The sequence below is a fragment of the Lathyrus oleraceus genome, chromosome 2 (genome assembly GCF_024323335.1).
Source record: "Lathyrus oleraceus cultivar Zhongwan6 chromosome 2, CAAS_Psat_ZW6_1.0, whole genome shotgun sequence".
NCBI classification, from domain to species: Eukaryota; Viridiplantae; Streptophyta; class Magnoliopsida; order Fabales; family Fabaceae; genus Lathyrus; species Lathyrus oleraceus.
Window position 1 is genome coordinate 189757261 of NC_066580.1, and position 20282 is coordinate 189777542.

Here is a 20282-nt window from a genome sequence, read left to right on the forward strand (position 1 = left end):
GAACATCGTAAGGTACAGTGTATTTAAGTAGAATACGAAATATGGTAAGGTACCACGTGCTTAAGTGATTTTTTGGGCATATTATAAGATATGGGCCAAATACACTTAAGTGGGCTTTTTCGCTTGAAGCCCACACAAGTGGTTCTATAAATAGAACCCTTGCGCAGAAGCATTCATTGCGGTTGCATTATTTTCGTTTTCTTTCTCTCTCTCTCTCTCTCACTCACTCACTCACTCAAAGCCTTCATTCATACCAGCTAGCACTGAGATTGAAGGAATCCGTTCGTATGGACTGAGTAGAGACGTTGTCATCGTCCAACGTTCGTGATCGCTCCGTGGATCTGCATCAAAGGTTTTGATCGTCACAAGAGATTTGCACCAAAGGTTTCAATCGTCACAAGAGGTAAATATTCTATCACTGATCATTACCATTCGTAAGGATCTCTAAAGGAGAAAATTTTAATTTCCGCTGCGTTTTGGATCGCAAATCTCCTTCACTAACTCCAAACCTCATTTAACTAACTCCAAGCCTTAGGGAACCCAAGCCTAATCCCTATAAATTTTCATCTTCACCATCATTTGAGGTATCCACTATTCACTTCACTTTTCACTACTACCCCACCACTTTTTCTGCAAACATCACCTTCAACTTTTCTCACTTCATCTTCTCCATTTCTTCACCCTACACCAAAGCTCAAACCACCATTGAAGCAAGCTTCACATTGAAGTTTGTTATCAATTGAGCTAAACCTCTTGCGTTCAATAATCATCCCTACATTCATATGATCAACATCAACAACAATAATTCAATTCCGAATTTTTGAGATTTGATTCTTGGGGAGGATGAGTTTGTAGTAAAAGGAGAAGATTAAAGGTCAAAAGTAGCATATCTTTGGGTTTCTCTTCTTTATCTTCATCACTTCCAAATTACAACAAATTCCAAGACAATCCTCCGTATTATAGGTTGGTGAATCTTGATCTTTCATCTGTGCTTGTTTGCTAAATTTGTATACCACATTGTAGCTTGTGTAGTGGAGAATCAAAACCCTAAGGTTTGATGATGTGACTTTCCTCCACCTCCATTTAATTGCAGACTTTCGTACTTAGGATTCTTGACCTCATTAGCTCAATTTCCAGACTTAGTTAATTTGTGGTTAGAATGATTGATGGATTAGGGCAGAAGAGGGTGAGAGGAATAAAAAAATGATGTTTTTTCTTGATTCTGGCGGCTCCGCCGCCTTCGGTGTGGTGGTGCCGGAGCTCCGGCAGTGGTTCTGTTTTGACATGAATTGGAAGATGATGTGTAGAGATGAGAGAGTGAGTGCTGATTTTTCCACATGTCTCTTTGCAATTTCTATTGGGCTTAGCCATTAAGCTCAATACTCTGCTTTCTACACCCCTATTGCGGAACTCTACATTCTTTATTCAGGGGTTGCACCCTTTGGCCCAACATGTTAATTACCATTACAGTAGTTACCTTCAATTCTAATTTTTGTGTGTGTTGGTAATGCTATTAATTATCTTGTTGACACATTAATTAGTCCGAATTAGGCTTTGGACTTTAATTATAACTAGTTGGATTTTTGTATAGTTTGTGTTCATGATACTTTTGGTAGACCATTTTACACTTTAGGGGTAATTTTGGGCATTTTATTCATATGATCACATGTTCCTTTAGGATTGCTAACATTGAATTAGAATCAACCATAACATGCCCTTATGCTAGTTTGATAAATTCTAACCATTAGATTAGGTGCTTACCTAGTTATTCCAAATCAAAACAAACCCATGATTAAATTGATCAAAAGAAATTTTGATTAATTAAATCCTTTGAACTTGTATAATCCCACAGTCTAAATTGAGTGGCCAAAAGACCCTTGGTCACTTGATAAGACTTTTCTTCTAAGTTGTGGAGCTCGAAGCCTCAAGTCAAAATCTTCAATCAAGGCATCCTCAGTCATACCAAGCAGCGGATTATACAAGCATATCAAAGGTGGCATCTTCAAAAGCTTGTTAATTTAAAGTTGGAATTGTGTGGCATGAGCCTTAAGTAATGGAGAAAGAATGGACTGGAGAATTCCTACCCCTATTATGAGTATCTTTGGGTATGGGATGTGTGACCCAACGCTCATCGTATTCACCTCTGTCCATTGACTTTAGCACAATTCTAATCATATGATTGACAAGTCTCTCCCTTCACAAAGCGTCATGCAACAAGCAAGAACTACATCAACAACTTGTCAATCATGAATCAAGTTGTACGACACGAGCCTTAAGCAATAGAGAAGGAATGTGACTGGAGTATTCCTACCCCCATTCTGAGTATCTTTGGGTATGGGACAAATGACCCAACGCTCATCATATTCACCTTTATTCATAGACTTTAGCACAACTCGAATCAAATGATTTATAAGGTCCTCATCAATACAAGCGACAACGGGAATTCTTCTCTCTCCATTCATATCACCTTAATTCCAATCAATCAATCCTCATTCATTCCGTGCAAGGGTCGCATGCCCATTTCTCAATCATTAGCTTCAAGCATTGCCTATCAGTTCAGACTATGGCTTACTTTGTTACTTTCCCTCAAGGTGCAAACCTTGGCAATCTTCTAGCCCATGGAGTTCAGACTCTAGCTTGATCCTTTGCCTCAAGGTGCAGACCTTAGCAAACCCCTTCAGCTCATGGAGTTCAGACTCTGGCTTCATTCTTTGCCCATAAGATACAGATCTTGGCATTCTTGCCTTAGGGAGTTCGGACTCAGGCTAAACCTTGTTTGTCCTTGTGATTGATCACCATCTTTGGTTAGTACCACCTCTTTTCTTGTTAAGCAGTTTACCTTGCCTCTGGGAAATCCTATCAAATCCTCTTCTTCTCAGCCCTAGTGGGCTGAACTACAAAAGCTCTGATTTCCTTATTGCACTATAAGGATACGTAGGCAGGAGAATTCAGATTCTTCGCGAGCTACCCTATTTATCAATCAATCATTCTTCATTCATTCAATATATACCATCTTTTTGAGATCAAGCACACTTCTCATTGGACTCCTTGTCTATCCTTTTAGGACGAATTAATGACAGTTCACCTCATCAATCGAGAGTTGTTTGGCACGTACCCAAACATTTAATTTATTCTTTTTCGGCTAAGACGCCACTTTTCTCTTCGATTAAGAGTCTACTCTTTCTTGGATCCGAGATACTATTCTTATTTGATCTCGAACTGTCTGTTCCCCATCCAATGAGATATTGTTCCTTGTACACGATAATACTTTCTCTTGGGCCTCACTTTTACCCTTTGAGACGTTGTAGCACCAATTCATCTTGTGAATCAAGAGTTGTTTATCTCGTAACCCAGACATTTAATTCATTCCTTTGGTTGAAAGGCTTGTTTACTCTTTGATTCCAAGTTCCCTCCAATTGTGGGTTCCCTTGATACTATCCAGTTGGTACAAGTTATACTTTTCACCACTGTATGTCTCTCTCTATTCTCGTGGTTCCGAACTATGATTGCTCTGACTTTCTCATTGCACAATGAGAATATGTAGGCACGAGGATGCGAATCCTTGGCGAACATACTTCTAATAATTCCTCTTTCGCCTTAGGGCATCATCCATATCTTTCATTATTCATCACCTACCCTCGATCATGAATCGTTCACCCAGTGACATATTATTCCTTTGACATCGAAATACATTTCTTTGGATATCCATACACATCCTTTTAGGACACCTAATGTAATCCGCCTTTATACCTAGAATTGTTTGGGCTACAACCTCAAACATTTAATTCCTTCCTTTTTTGGCTATACACCCTATAGTGGCGGCCTTCTAGTCCACATATCGGTTAAAGCTATTTACCTCTATGTTACAAATCTCATTTCTCTTATGGATTCCAATACAATTTCACTTTTCGATTTCAAACAATACTTCTTCAGTCACTTATCACCAAACATTCAATTATGTGACTTTGGTCACTTCACTCCGTTCATCTCCGCGATACATTCATATTCTACCTTCCTTCACTCCATGTGATATGCCTATTCTTTAAGCCAAACATACTACCTCTTTGTGCTCCTTCTCGCGTCACCTTGTGAACCAAGAGATGTTTGGGACTGTGCCCAAACACCCATTCCTTCGTCTTTTCGACTTTACCTTATAGTGGCGGCCTGCTGGTCCACGTATTGGTAATAGCCACCTTACTCTTGGGTTCATCTTTTCACCCTTGTTGGATTTCAAAACATAATTCTTTGGTTCAGACCATACTTTTATCACACTTCATTTCACCTCCTGCCTCTAGTTCCTTGAATTATGAAACTCTGAATTCCTCATTGCATTATGAGGATACATACGCATGAGGGCCCTAATCCTCACCGGGAACTTTATCTATTCCTTTCCTTTCCCCATTCTTTTGCGAGTCACTTTAGACATAACACTTATTCAAGCGAGAACAATTAAAACGGTTCCCATGGAGTACCATGGATATTTGGGGTGCTAATACCTTCCCCTTGCATAACCGACTTCCTTACCCAGTATATCTCTTTCCCCCGGGTTTCACACACCTTTCCTAGCATATTACTTTATCTTGAAAACCCTTTTACAACATTATTTATTTTATTTACAAATACTTTTATAAATTTTAATCTAAAACCCCCAACACAAGTTTTTGTTTAATTGAACAACAATTAGAACTCAATATTTGCGGGCAGTCCTTGAGATCGACATTCAGGGAACTTTCCCCATTATTACTATACAAATAAAATAGTACACTTGCTATTTTTATGATCATTCCTCTAACCCACTTAGGCGTCCACCTCTCCCCCATGTCCGCCATGGTTGAGACTCAAACCCAATTGAGGCACGAATCATTGGAGTCACATCCCATTTCCTACTTTATATAAGCATTTCAAAAAGGGGATGTACACCATCAAGGGTAAAACACTCTGAATACGTGATTAGTTCCACAATACGTGATTGAATTCATCAATCACGAGGTGACCTCATTCACCAATATTTATATCATCAACACATGTTCCATACAATGCCTAAAATTCCTAGTGAAATAACTACTTGCCCATGATACGTGCAGAGGTATTATTGTGTGCAAGCATTGCTTGCCAAGTTATATTCCTAATCTAATCAAGCACTAGGTTAACTCACTTATTCATCGTGTATTTATTATAAATATTATTGATAGAATGCATACATATCATAACATATGATTAGTAATTGATATAATGCATAAATAATCATTAAAATAAAGATATGAAGCAACTATGCATGGGCCAATTGATTGGTTATGGAGGCCTAATCGATTGGTCTAGTTAACAAATCCATTTTCAAAGAAATAACCAAGGACCAATCGATTGTGCAGGGATGCCAATCGATTGACAATTGAAACATTTCAAATTTTCCAAAAACCAGAAAGTTTATACAATCGATTGTGAGCGGAAAGCAATTGATTAACATCAGAAAAATTTCACTCCTTCTAAAGTCAGTGAACTCACCTAATCGATTCACTTGGAAAAACTCCTAGGACCAAACAATATTTCCATGTCTTCTTCCTCAAAATTTTGTTTCGTAACCTTTCTTTTTCAAAATTACTCACATCAAACCATTCTAACATATTCTATAACAAGTGTTCAAGCAAGCACATTACATGTGTTCATCAAACAACGATCACTAGAACAATAAAAACATCAAATCATGAAGAACATGTGGGAGTCATTTGTTCATAGCAATTCTCATGATCTAGGTAGAACACATATCATACTATCATGAATATTTCTAACTAATCTATGCATTCTCCACAAACCCTAGTTTCTAATAATCACAAAGTTCCTACCTAGAATCCACCTTGCTAATGAGATGAGGAGATGAAGAGATTGTTGAATTTTTTGGAAGATGATTGAGATGGGATGAGGATGATGATTCAACCTTCTTGTTTCCTCTAAGTTTATTCTCATCCTTTCCACAAATTTTCCTTTTGTCTGCAAGTCTCTCTTTCTCTGCTAAGACTCTGCTGAGAGAAAAGAAATGATACATAGAGGAATGAATTACTACATGTGATGGTGAGTGGATCATTAGGTGGAAAACATATGGACATAATTAGTTGGTGGGATTGTGTGGATATAAATGAATAAAGTTGGTAGTAGAAAATATCCGAAGTATTGCTAACCATATTATTTGTTCTACTGGAGCAATTGACCCATTATTAATTTCATTAAAATTTCCATTCTCTTCTAATAATTAATAAAAGGCCAGTCTCAAAGAATATTAATTAAATCAATATGAGTTTACTAGTGACTCTATTTGTCTCAACTGATAACTTTTAGAGCATATAGGAACCCAATTGATCTCAACTGATGTAAAATTGAGTATTTAAGGAAACACGGGGTATTACATCCTCCCCTCTTAAATAAAAATTCGTCCTCGAATTTAAATATTACCAAGAAAAGATGAGGATAAGCTTTTTACATCTCAGACTCAAGCTCCCAAGTAGCATTGCCCGTATGTGATTCGTCCCACTGAACCTTAACAAGAGGAATTTCCTTGTTCCTTAACACCTTAGTTTACCTTCCAACAATATGTCCTAGTTGAGGTTCAAAAGATTAGGCTTGCTTCTAATTTCTATGAATCTTGGAGAATAGACTGTAGTGTACTTCATCAATCCTCTTTATTAGCTGATATGGTCCCACGTATCTAGAACTTAACTTCCATGACTTAAATGCTCCTTTCAGTCTTAACCTTATAGTAACCTTCAGAAACATGTGTTCTCCTTCCTCCAATTCTAATGGTCTTCTTCTGTTATCTGCATAACTCTTTTGGCAATCTTGTGCTTTCTTTACCTTATCATGAATCATCCTTATCTTTTCCTTAGTCTCTTGAATAATCTTCGGTCCTAAGATCCTTTTTTCACAAACTTCAATCCAACATAAAGGTGTTCTACATTTCCTTCCATACAAAGCTTCATAGGGAGGCATTCCAATACTCGCATGGTAACTATTATTGTATGAAAATTCAATCAATGGTAAGAGCTCTTTCCAATTCCCTCCACTCTCAAGCATACAAGCTCTTAACATATCCTCTAAGGTTTGTATCGTCCTCTTAGTCCAACCATCCATCTGAGGATGATTATATGTACTTAAACATAACTTAGATCACATGGCCTGCTGAAAAGCTTCTGTCAGACACAATACTAGTGGGGACACCATGTAGTCTCATAATTTCTGATGCTCGATCTTTACCTACTGGCATACCACACATTCAGACACATATTCCACAATATCCTTTTTCATCCTAGGCCACCAATAGTCCTTTTTAAAATCTTGATACATTTTTAATGAACCTGGATATATGGTAAATACACCTTTGTGAGCTTCTTCTAAACCATTTTCTTTTCAATTCAGTATCATTGGGAACACAAATCCTTTGGTTAAAAATAATAACTCCATCTATAGCGGAAGTGAAACCTGGTTGAGTTAACATATCTTGCAACTTCTCATCTAGCATTTGTCCTTGCTGGATTTCTCCTCTTAGGTTGGAAGTAACATTCAAATTTCTCATAAACACACCATTATGAGTCCAAGCAAACTGAAGGTTAAGATCTCAATTTTTTTTCCAATAATGCATATTCTAAAACCATTAATTTAGCTTTGTGTATCTCTTTCTGGCTTAATGCATCGCCACTTTATTCGCTTACCTGGGTGGTACTTCAACTCAAAGTCAAAATCTTTCAAATACTCCATCCATCACCTTTGACACATGTTCAAATCCTTCGGATTATATAAATATTTTAGAATTTTGTGATCACTAAACATATCGAAACATACTACATACAAGTAGTGACGCCACACTTTCAAGATAAAGACAACAACTGAAAACTCAAGATCATAAGTTGGATAATTCTCTTCATAAGTCTTCAAATGATGAGAGGCATATGCTACAACTTGACCACCCTACATTAACACTCCCCCTAATCCCGTCTTAGAGGCATCGCAAAATAATTCATAAGGCTTACCAGGATCAGGGATGATTAAAACAAGAGAAGATGTCAATCTTTCCTTCAAACTCACGAAACTATGTTTACCCTTGAATTCCAACTAAACGAAATCTCCTTCTGCGTAAGTCGAGTCATTGGTAAAGCCAACTGAGAAAATTCTTTTAATGAATCTTCGATAGTAACCTGCTAACCCTAAGAAACTTATGACTTCAGATGCATTCTTCGTTCTTTCCTAATTAATAACCACTTCAACTTTAGATGGATCCACTGCTACTCCTCCTTGTGATATGACATGGCCAAGAAACTTAACTTCAGCCATCCAGAACTCACACTTACTTAACTTGGCAAAAAGTTCTTCTCTTGTAGTACTGACAGAACAATCCTTAGATGTTCTTTGTGCTCTTGTGGAGTACGAGAATAAAGAAGAATTTCATCAATAAAGATCACTACAAACTGGTCCAAGTATGGTTGAAATATCTAATTCATATAATCTATGAAAATAGCAAGAGCATTCATCACACCAAAAGGCATTACAAGAAATTCACAATTTCCATATCGCATTGTAAATGTGGTCTTTGGTACATGAGAACTCTTAACTCGAATTTGATGATAGCCTGATCGTAAATCGAAATCTTAAAGAAAACACATGCTCCTTTCAATTGATATAACGAATTGTCTATCCTAAATAGATGATACTTATTCTTAATGGTGACTTTATACTACTCACGATAATCAATACACAAACGCATACTACCATCCTTCTTCTTTACTAGTAACACTGAGACACTATGTTGAATGAAATGCTTGGTTAACAACTCTTCCAATTGATTTACGAAGAAACGAAGATTAACCATATGATATGGAGAAACGAAGATTGGGGTCATCACATGTATCAAGTTACTAGAGAATTCCACTTCCCTTTTAGGTGGAAGAGAAGTGACATCCTCAAGGGAAACTTCTGGAAATTCAAAAATTACAGGAGTTTGTGTAACCTTCATATCGTCACTTGATTCCTTGGTGAGAATAAAGAGAATACGTTTTCCTTCTCGAACAAGAAATTAACCATGCCAATCGTACCTTCCAAAATAATAGTTTATACATCCTTTGGAGTAGCTTCTCTTGATTTAATAATAATAATTAGTTTCTCTTCATGCCCAATAAACACCGAATAAGCAGAAAGTCAATCCATCCCCAAGACCATCAACCTTCTTAAGTGGTAAACATATAAGATTAATCTAGAAAACTTTACCATTCACCGACAACGAATAATTTTCACAAATCAATGATGTCTCTACAACATCATCCATGGTGGTAGAGACTACCATATGGGGAGACAATGGAATTGATTTCAAACCAAGATGCTCCATACATTCAATCGATACAAAAGAGTGTGTTGCTCCACAATCAAATAATACAAAATAAGGATGAGATAATAATCCCAGTGGGCTCCCTATCTTTTGGGTCCATTAGGATCTATAGGGTTTCTAATCAATTTTCTAACTTAAGCCAATAGAGGGAAGAAGACTTAAGAAATGGGGAAATCTCGCAATGTATGGAAACATGCTACCTGAGTTCTCGTAACTCAAATAAATCACTATTCAGATTCACGAAACATCAATCCTCATATGGGCTTCTATGAGACTCAAACTCAGTTCAAGAGACCATCATCCGTATGGGCCTCTAACCCACTTATGGTATCTTTCACTGTATGGGCCTCTAACCTACTTAGGTGTCCACCTATCCCCCATGTCCGCCATGGTTGGGACTCGAACCCAATTGAGGCATTAATCATTGGTGTTACATCCCATTTTATACTTGATATAAGAATTTCAAAAGGGGATGTACACCATCAAGGGTAAACCACTCTAAATACGTGATTAGTTCCACAAAACATGATTGAATTCGCCAATCACTAGGTGATCTAATTCACCAATATTTACATAACCAACACATGTTCCATACAATGCCTAAAATTCCTAGTGAAACAACTACTCGCCCATGATACGCGCCGAAGTATCATTTCATGCAAGCATTTCTTGCTAAGTTATCTTCCGAATCTAATCAAGCACTAGGTTAACTCACTTATTCATCATGTATTTATCATAAATATTATTGATACAATGCATACATATCATAACATATGATTAGTAATTGATATAATGCATAAAGAATAATTAAAACAAGGATACGAAGCAACTAGGAATTAGCAATCAATTGGTTATGGAGGCCCAATCGATTGTTCTAGTTCACGTATCCATTTTCAAAGAAACAACCAAGGACCAATCAATTGTGCATGGTTGTCAATTGATTGGAAGCTGAAACATTTCAATTTTTCCAAAAAGCAGATAGTTTATATAATTTATTGTGAGTGGAAAGAAATCGATTGACAACAAAGAGATTTTACTCCTCCTAAAGTCAGTCAACTCACCCAATCGATTGACCTGGAAAAATGCCCAGGACCAATCGATTGATCCATGTCTTCTTGCTCAAAATTCTCTTTCGTAACCTTTCTTTTCCAAAATTACTCACATCAAACCATTCTAACATATTCTATAACAAGTGTTCAAGCAACCACATGGCATGGGTTCATCAAACAACAATCACTACAACAATAAAAACATTCAATCACGAAGAACATGTGGGAATCATTTGTTCATAGAAATTCTCGTGATTAAGGTGGAACACATATCATACTATCATGAATATTTCTAACTAATCTATGATTTCTCCACAAACCCTAGTTTCTAATAATCACAAAGTTTCTACCTAGAACCCATATTGCTAATGAGATGAGGAGATGAATAGATTGTTGAAGTTGTTTGGAGGATGATTGAGATGGGATGAGGATGGTGATTCAACCTTCTTGTTTCCTCTAAATTTCTTCTTCTCCTTTCCATAAATTGTCCTTTTCTCTACAAGTCTTTCTTTCTCTTCTAAGACGTTGCTTAGAGAAAAGAAATGATACATAAGGGAATGAATTACTACATGTTGTTGTGAGTGAACCATTAGGTGGCAAACATGTGGACATAATTAGTTGGTAGGATTGTGCGGATAGAAATGAATAAAGTTGGTAGTATAAATATCCCAAGTACTACTAACCATATTATTTGTTTTTCTTGAGCAATTGACCCATTATTAATGTCATCAAAATGTCCATTCTTATAACAATTAATAAAAGGTCAGTATCAAAGAATATTAATTAAGTTAATATGAGTTTACTAGTGACTCTATTTGTCTCAACTGATAATTTTCATAGCACATAGGAACTCAGTTGATATCAATTGATGTGAACTTGATTATTTAAGGAAACATAGGGTATTACAGATCCTCACCCTTCTATAGGGTTTCTTCACCATTATTGTGCTTTGTGAGTTTTAAGGATGATTTTGCAAAATCCATGCTAATTTCGATCTTTAATATATAAATTCGCGCTCTGTTATATATTGAATATTATGCATGATACGTTGGTATGAATTCCGAATATGGATGTTGCCATTAATGTGTTTTGGTGCTATAAACATAACCTTGAAATTGTGATCAAAAGAACGAAATTGAGTTATATGATAATTGATGCGTATGTGATGATTTGATTTATGTGTAATATGTATCTATTATTTTATGTGCGATTTGGGGTGCTAGGGGTTGAAATTGAAGCTTCGAACGAGTTCACATGGAGAAAAACGCAGAAACTGCCTTCTGCAACAATGTGACAGGTTGCCCATCATGCATCAAGGATGGTTGAAGGTCATCAATAGGGTGACAGGGAGACAATCATCGTCTCCAGGAGGGATTCTCATGTTGATCGTCACAAGGATGACGGGTTGTGAAAGGGGACGGTGACGAGCCGGGTGACTGTCGTCACCCAGGTAACAAGTAGGTTGTCATGACCACTAGGGACCGATTTTGAGTGATAGGTCTGAATTTCAATGCTATTTTCCCGTGTGGTCAATGGTCGATTGTTGGGTTAGTGTATTTGATGAATTTAATTGATTAAGGTGAATTATAATGATGATGAAGTAATAATTGAATTAATTTTCATGATTCTTAGTGGCGAATTATGATTATGTTTATGAATTATGATGTTGTGAATATAATTATGTATTGTGAACATAATTATGGTTGTTGTATTAAGGTGAGTAGTTCAGAAGTGGGGACTACTGTGAATGATGTATTGCATGTTGCTTATGGTTTGAAGTGGAGTCATAAGTGTTGTTGTCATTGTTGTTACATTACTTGCATGTCATGCATCATTTTGTATCGATGTGTTGAAATGTGCGAGTCACTGGTTCTGAAGTTGAGATCGGTGATCGTCCGGGGTGCAGAAGTGGGTACCCGGTTCGAATGAGAAACCATTGTTGAGTGAACGAGATCAGTAACAAACCTCTGATGTCCAAATTGGTACCACATGCATAAATTCAAATTGTGAGTCATATTGTATACATAAAGACTGTGTGAATTGAATTGTTGTATTGTTGTGTAAATTGAATGTGTGATTTAAGCCACCCTTATATTCTTTTACACCATTAATATATTTGAGCGTATTCTCGCCCCTTTCTTGTTTGTTTTGTGTTGCTATGTACATTGTTGTACATATACTCAGAAGGAGTAAGTGCCGCTACGAGTTGGAAGATGGCCTTGGAGGTTTTCTTTGTTTATTTTATCATTTATCACTATTTAGTTGGTTTAACGCTCTGATTTGTAGCATCGTGAAATAGCGTTTAATTTGTTTTGTGTTAATATTTAAATTTTGTTATTTTCTTTAAGCACGTCATTTGAAGAGATAATTAAAGTTATGTTGTTTAATTGAGTTATGTTGCGAATTTTGCAAATTAATTAGAAAATATGCATGTTGTGTTTGAGTATCATCCTAAAATGATGATTTTATTCTTTTAAATTAAGAGTCAGAGTTTTAGGATGTTACAGCCAACCCCAGTCCACCGCATCGAAAGTCCTGAACCATCATAACCCATAGTGAATTCAAGCTCTTCGATCTTCACATAGTTCTAGAGTAGAAGAAAACAAACACGCACACACATATACACAAACACACACTAAAATCAGATGGGCTCGTTTGTTTCAGTTTAAAAAAAAATCATTTTTATAGTGTTATATATTTTTGTTAAAAAAAGTTTATAATAAATTAAAAAAAACATCAAATAAAAAATTGATTTAAATAATTATTTTTAAAATGTTATTTTAGGTATTTCATATTTTTTCTATAATTTTATTAGATATCAATATTTCAAAAAATTACTTGAATTCAAAGCTATTTCAAATAACTTTCATAAATATTATTTTTAAGATAGATTTTTATTTTATTTTAATTATATTTTAATTTTAATAATCTATATTTATGTCAAAGTTAACTTTTTAATTCACAAAAATCAAAATTATTATTTTTAATATTTTACAAAATATTTTTATTAAAAGTATTATTGAAAATATAAAAAACAATTTTTTTTAAAGATAAAACAGATGGGCTCAATATCAATTCTAAAAATTTGTGCCACATAAAATAACAATGTAATTATCATAAAAATATTCTAAGAAAAAATTCTACAAATTAAAATTATATACCCAATTAAATTTAAATATTTAATTCAAATAAAAGTATTATTTATTTTCAAATTTTGAATTTAAAAAATCAAGTGTAAGAAATATAATTTTACAACTATCGATTTTGATCGATTAATTTTTTTGTTTAACTTCTCAAGTAACCTAAAACATATTCAAAGTTTTAAATTTTCATTTTAAAAAAAATCTTGTCAAAAGGGTATTTCTAAAATTCCTTATATACAATTATAAATTAAAACTTTTGCAGTCAAACTAATAATATAGTATGTTTTTATACTCAATAACAATAATAAATAGTTCAATGGACTGATTTATTACATTCAAACTTCAACCAATAATTCTAAAACTGAAATAAACAAATAAAAGCTCATGCTAACCACGACCTCTGAATATAAAAATTCTAAATAAAAGAAATATGTTAGGTTCAGTTGATTGAATACATCTAATATTCTTTTAAAAAATTAATTATTTATATTTTTAATGCATTAAATACATATATTTTAAAAAATATATATATTTTCAATCTCTTAATTAATATTCAATTTAAAAACACTCGGTTAGTATTTTCCATAAATTTATTGAAATCAAATAATAAAATAGAATATTTCTAGTTTCATAATGGATCCTGCCTCTCCTTCCATCATTTCCTCTCTTTCAACAAGACATACTTTAGGAAAAAGTGGTAAAGGCATGAAAAAAGAAACTATTATAACATAAAATTCTTACATTTATATAGGATAGTATAGTATGCTACAATTCATCTAACGTTCATAATTAACATTTTTATATTTCTTTTTAAAACAAATTTAGTTAGTATTATATAAAAATTTAATTAATAGAGTTTATAGTTTGGTCATGTTAAAAAATTATTTAAAATGGACAAATAAAGTTATTAATTAAATGTAAAATATTGAGTATATATAGTTTGATTATTGACTGTCCTAAATTTTTTTATGTGATAAATCAATTTTGATTAATAATGTATAAGATGTTGGTCAATATAATACATAATTTAATTGATGAAACATACAAAAATAACTTTAGGTAATAATAGAATATAAAAGACTGGTTAGTACATTTATAATTTAATATCCAAAAGTGACTAACGCTATTGATTTTATTGATTAATAAATAATAAAAATAATTAATAATAAATAAAATAAATAATAGTAACATACATTATTTTTTATGGTTAATGAAAGGATAAATTTGATTATTGAAACAATTTTCTATTTATATTTGTGTTACATAATAGTTTTTTAAATATTTTTATTATAAATAATAATGTTTATAAATTTTATAAAAATATGTTTATCATATTATAAATATATAAATATTTGTATCATATTTTGTGTTTATATAATTAGATTACGGTATTATAGTACATGTCTCTATATGCGGTGTGAAAAAAATTTCGTATCCAAGTTCATACTCACGAGAACACGAATATTTATATTAGTATTCAGATCTTATGGATATTGAAGTACACATATCCATATCTATTTTTATCCGTATTTATAATAAAAAAGTATTGATAAATTATAATCTATTATATTATTTTAAGTTTTTAATAATATTTTAAAAAAATAAATGATATTATTAGTGAATTAAAAAATAAATAAATACTTGAATTAAAATATATTTAACTTTTATAGTGATGTATTTAATAAAATTGACAAGGAATGTATACAATAATAAAAATAAAAATATATATTATACGGATATGAAGGATATGAAGTGTAGTGAATACAATAATAAAAATAAAAATATATATTATACGGATATAAAGGACATGAAGTGTAGCGAATATTAATATACTCGTAGTCATACTTTTATTGTTGATAGTAATATTTTATGGATAAATACTTAAATTTGAATAATTGAGATGAGTCATCCTTAAAATATATATAATGTTTGAAGTTTAACATGTTTATTATAGTTTAATGCATTTATATTGTACTTTTCGAGTAATATATTTTTAGTTTAATAATTTATTAGAATATTAAAAATAGTATTTTAAGTATGTAATTTAATTAAAAAATTCTTAAATACTTATTTTTCATTTTTATTAAAAAATGTTTTTAAAATATCAAATAAAAATTAATTAAATAATTTATATATATATTTTCTCTTTGCAAAATGGTACTCTATCTTGTCTCAAATATAAGTAATAAATTTATTAAATAATTGATATTTTTAATCTATATTTAAAATCAATTACATTAATTATTTAATAAATTTTGAAAAACATTTATTCATATTTGAACCGGATGTAATATTATATTATGCTCCCTTGTCCATTATTAGACAATTGATCGTTGATTTTTAAGACAATAATAATTTTATTTCTAAAAGAAAAGATAAAAAGTTAAAAAATGATCACGTTATCACATGGATTATTCAGCTAAAAAAATCACATGTGTCTCCGAAAATCAGAATCAGAATCAGCATCAATATCGGCATCGCTATCTCCAAAACCATACTTCTTCTTGTTGTTCTGTCGCATCTTCCTTTCTCTTTGTTCAGTCTTTTTTAGCGAAAGAAAAACTTTGACTTTTCAGATTCATCAATTCTTCTCTCTTTCTCAGTCAAATTAATTCCTCCAGCTCAAACACAATCGCGCGCGCCAAACAGGTTTGCCATCAATATTCTTACAACTGTTTACTTTCCGTTCAAAGTTTTCTATTTTTTTTTTTTTTGAATTTCTTGTTTAGATTCTAATCGTTGTTTTGCTTCATAGTTGTATGTGAAATGCTTCGGTTATGTGATGTATGAATGATTATGTGGCGTTTGATTCGACTCTATGATGTGTTTTGATTACTCCACGTTATTGTAGAATACTTAGATTTAAATCAGGAGCTTAATATCACTTTTGTGTGTTTTGGTGGTGTAGAGATTGAACTGATTAAAACTCAGGGTTTGATTAACTCACTTTTTTAAGTTTGAGTTGAACCACGGTTGTGTCATGGTTGAATCTATGGTTTTGTATGAACGGTCCGCGACTGCGATTCTAGGGGCAGGCAAGGTTTTAAATAACGGTTGTGATCGCGTTGGGGTAGCGTAAAGGTTTTTGCGATTTCGGTTGGTACTGGTGTTGCAATACTGATTGTGGCCGTCTGGTGTGAATTAACCATAATTTGTTCTTTATCATGAAAACAACGGTGAATAATGGTATCGGTATCGGCACCTTTTGATACCGTTTTGTCGCGGTCGTTTTCGCGGTAATCGGTTTTTTTTAAAACCTGAGGCATGCAAGATTTTAGGGGAAGGTAAGTGTCTATGCAACTGGAATCGGTGTTCGACATCATAATTTTGGATGTTGTGAAGAGTTTTCACATTGAATGATATGAAGTTATATTTATGGCTCTAATTTTATAAGAATTATAGAACTCTTCATGATTAGCTATTGAATAAAAACATAGCTTTCTGTTTAGCTTTGTTTTAGGGGAAATTGAACTAATCTCTCTTATTTATGCAACAAGTGAAACATTTCATCGCAATGCTTTAGTGTCCATTTGTAACAATGTGGGCGAAGTTTTTTTAAACAAGTTATGTTATAACCACCAGAGTAGCATTCACACCCCTCTCCTTTAAGTTCTTTGCATGAGTTTTTCTCTTCTTTTCAAGTTCTGCTGAATTATGTTGATGGCTTCTCGGCCCGAAGCTCGTAGATTCTTACATCCTATGTTCAAATAAGTTTGTTACCAATGGTAATGAGGTTAATATAATTATAGAAGATAAGTGATTACATAGATAACTTGGTATTGACTTTTGCAGTACTTATTGTTGACTTTTGGAGAATCTCTACACTGACCAACATGAGTGTAGATCTGAAGAAAACTGCCACTAATGGCCATGAGAAAATATTAATACCACAAGAACAGCAGGGAAAGGTATGTATCCTACTTGTCAATATGACATATTCTTACATTGTTTTGACAATTAGCATCAAATGTTATGAAACTGTTATGTTATCTTATGAGAAAAGGAACATTTTAACCCACAATATGTTAGGACATCAAATGAGAATTTGAGCCCGATTAAACAATTGGTCAACCATTTGTTAGTCACACACAGTGTAGTCAAAATTGAGTGCTGGATCGTAAGATCATAAGATCTTATGTGCCAAGAATGCCTGAGAGTGCTATGATCAGAGATAGATTGTTTTCGTCGGCTCACACCATTTGTTCACCGTTACTAATTTCCATGTCATGTCACATTGTTTTCCTCTCCTTTCATATATTTTGATAACATAACTCTCCATCTAATGGAGTTATGCATATGATTAGCCAATTATCTATTTGAGCCCAAATTCTCATTTGAGGTCATAACACTATGTTTGTTTCCTTCTAGATCAACGAGATGAGAAAGCTAATAGGGCCGCTGTCTGGTAAGGCGTTGGTTTATTGTTCTGATGCATCCATCGCGAGGTATTTAAGGGCACGGAATTGGAATGTCAAGAAGGCAGCTAAAATGTTGAAGCAGACCCTTAAATGGAGAGAAGAATATAAACCAGAACAGATTCGCTGGGTGAGCGGCTGCCTGCCTTTCTTAAATTTTTGTATGATTTTTGAGACGAAATGTTTGTTTCCTACCAACAACTGAATATAATAATGATCTTAAGACTTCATTATCTGAATTTCGTTTGACCGAGTTAATTACAGACTCATCTGGAATGGTTGTTATCTATATATGTCCAGTAAAACTATCTCTTTTCTTAAATGATTTTGATTTATATTTTTTTGTTGATGTAGGAAGATGTTGCTCAAGAAGCAGAGACCGGAAAGATCTACAGATCAAATTATATTGACAAGCATGGGAGAACAGTACTTGTAATGAGACCCGCTCGTCAGGTATCTTCTAAAAAGTCTCTTCCTCGCCCTCTAGCATTGTCTTAGCCAAATGTTTTAGGGTTTAATTTACCTTACCAGGTTTTATTTCTACAATCCTAAATCCTTGAAAGCGCTCCATAACTTCATGCTTTGATGTTTGTATCGAATTTAGTCGTTTATTCGTGCATAAATGCAGAACTCAAAGTCAACAAAAGGACAGATTAAGTATTTGGTGTACTGCATGGAGAATGCGATTCTAAATCTTCAACAAGACCAGGAACAGATGGTTTGGCTGATTGATTTCCAGGGTTTCAATATGTCACATATATCTATCAAAGTGACACGCGAAACTGCTCATGTCTTACAAGAACATTATCCTGAAAGGCTCGGTCTGGCAATACTGTACAATCCACCGAAAATCTTCGAGCCATTCTTCACGGTAACCAAGTTTTTCCATTCTGGCATTTCACGCCTCAATATCTTCTCGCTGCTGGTTTTCATATAAACATGCGGCTTTTGTTTTTTTGCAGATGGTAAAGCCCATATTAGAGACCAAGACCTATAACAAAGTCAAGTTCGGTTATTCTGAAGATCAGAACACCAAGAAGATTATGGAGGATTTGTTTGATCTGGACCATCTTGAATCCGCATTCGGTGGGAATGATACTACACCATTTGACATAAATAAATACGCTGAGAGAATGAAAGAAGACGATAAGAAGATTCCGTCATTCTGGACAAGGGAAACCTCTCCATCCTCAGTTCCAATTGACGTTCCTTCTTTAGATTCCATTAAACTAGACACCGATTCTGATGCTTCTGACAACGAGAAAATAGTTCGTTCTTCTGACTCTGTGGTGGACACCGGCTTAGTCAACCCTGATCAAAACTCGACCAATCAAGAGGACCTGAATGCGAGTGCTGCTGTGCATTAGAATGAGAAATTAAGTACACAACTCAGCGTCAAAATTTATATATAGGTACTGAGGTTATACAATGCTGAGACATTATTTTCTTGCTTGAAATTTAGATTCAAGAGACATTTTGTTAACTTGATGTTGGATTTAAGATGACAGATGATTTTACTTGATGGGTTAATATTCTAACCTTTTAAATAGGCATGGAATGGTTACTCTTTACAATATATATCTCAATTCTGCTCTAACCTCATGGATGGAAATATTGTTTATTGCTAGTTATTTTTTTAGACCATGGAAAGTCATATAGTGTGAATACAAGTCCTCTATTAGTATTATCAGATTTAAGATCAATGTTGTCAGTTAGAACTAGGCCGGATGGCTGACCCGCCCCGTTTAACCATAATCTTGCATGTTAAACGGTTTGGGTTGATCCGTCTGTAATTATTAATGAGTTGTGATATGTTGTTGGGAGTCTGACTCGCGTAGTCCACGGGTAATCCAGAGGTTTTAACAAAACAAATAAAAAGATTACTTTTGTTAAAAAAAATAATTTAAGATAGAAATGTAAAAATTCAGTTATTTTTTAAAAGCTAAAGAATCCTTATTATTATTGATAATTTTAAATTTAAAGTATTTTTTATACTCCAAACCAACTTAATATCATTTGTAGCTTTTTTTTTTACATGGTAGGTATACTTTTTTACACCGGAGAATTTAATTTTTCATCCTACGTTTATATCTGGCACCTCTAGGAGTACTTTAATTAAACTCAATTTTTTTTTTGAAATTTATAGGTTTTTATTGAATATTTCCAAATTTTTTTTGAAGAAATATATCGGAATTTAAAAAAAAGAAATAAAAAAATTCGAGTTATTTTTACACTACAAGAAATTTCAATTTTTTTTAATAAATTACCATACTTTTTGAAATTTTCAGTATATTACAATACTTTTCAAAAA

At 33.5% G+C, this 20282-nt stretch overlaps 1 protein-coding gene across 1 annotated transcript; it reads left to right on the top strand.

Annotated features, from left to right (window-relative positions):
- The first annotated feature begins 15912 nt into the window (after positions 1 to 15912).
- On the top strand, positions 15913 to 19568 carry LOC127118806 (uncharacterized). Its single transcript, XM_051049057.1, has 6 exons — positions 15913 to 16205; positions 17349 to 17464; positions 17925 to 18101; positions 18326 to 18424; positions 18600 to 18842; positions 18934 to 19568. The coding sequence occupies exons 2-6, from the start codon at positions 17390 to 17392 to the stop codon at positions 19336 to 19338; spliced, it is 999 nt and encodes a 332-aa protein (XP_050905014.1). The 5' UTR covers positions 15913 to 16205; positions 17349 to 17389; the 3' UTR covers positions 19339 to 19568.
- Positions 19569 to 20282: the final 714 nt, after the last annotated feature.

What these genes read in the sequence shown, in the direction of transcription:
- LOC127118806 (XM_051049057.1), top strand. Translation starts at nt 17,390, where the DNA reads ATGAGTGTAGATCTGAAGAAAACTGCCACTAATGGCCATGAGAAAATA. An exon ending in CACAAGAACAGCAGGGAAAG is followed by an intron (nt 17,465 to 17,924) that starts GTATGTATCCTA and finishes GTTTCCTTCTAG; the next exon opens with ATCAACGAGATGAGAAAGCT. An exon ending in TAATGAGACCCGCTCGTCAG is followed by an intron (nt 18,425 to 18,599) that starts GTATCTTCTAAA and finishes GCATAAATGCAG; the next exon opens with AACTCAAAGTCAACAAAAGG.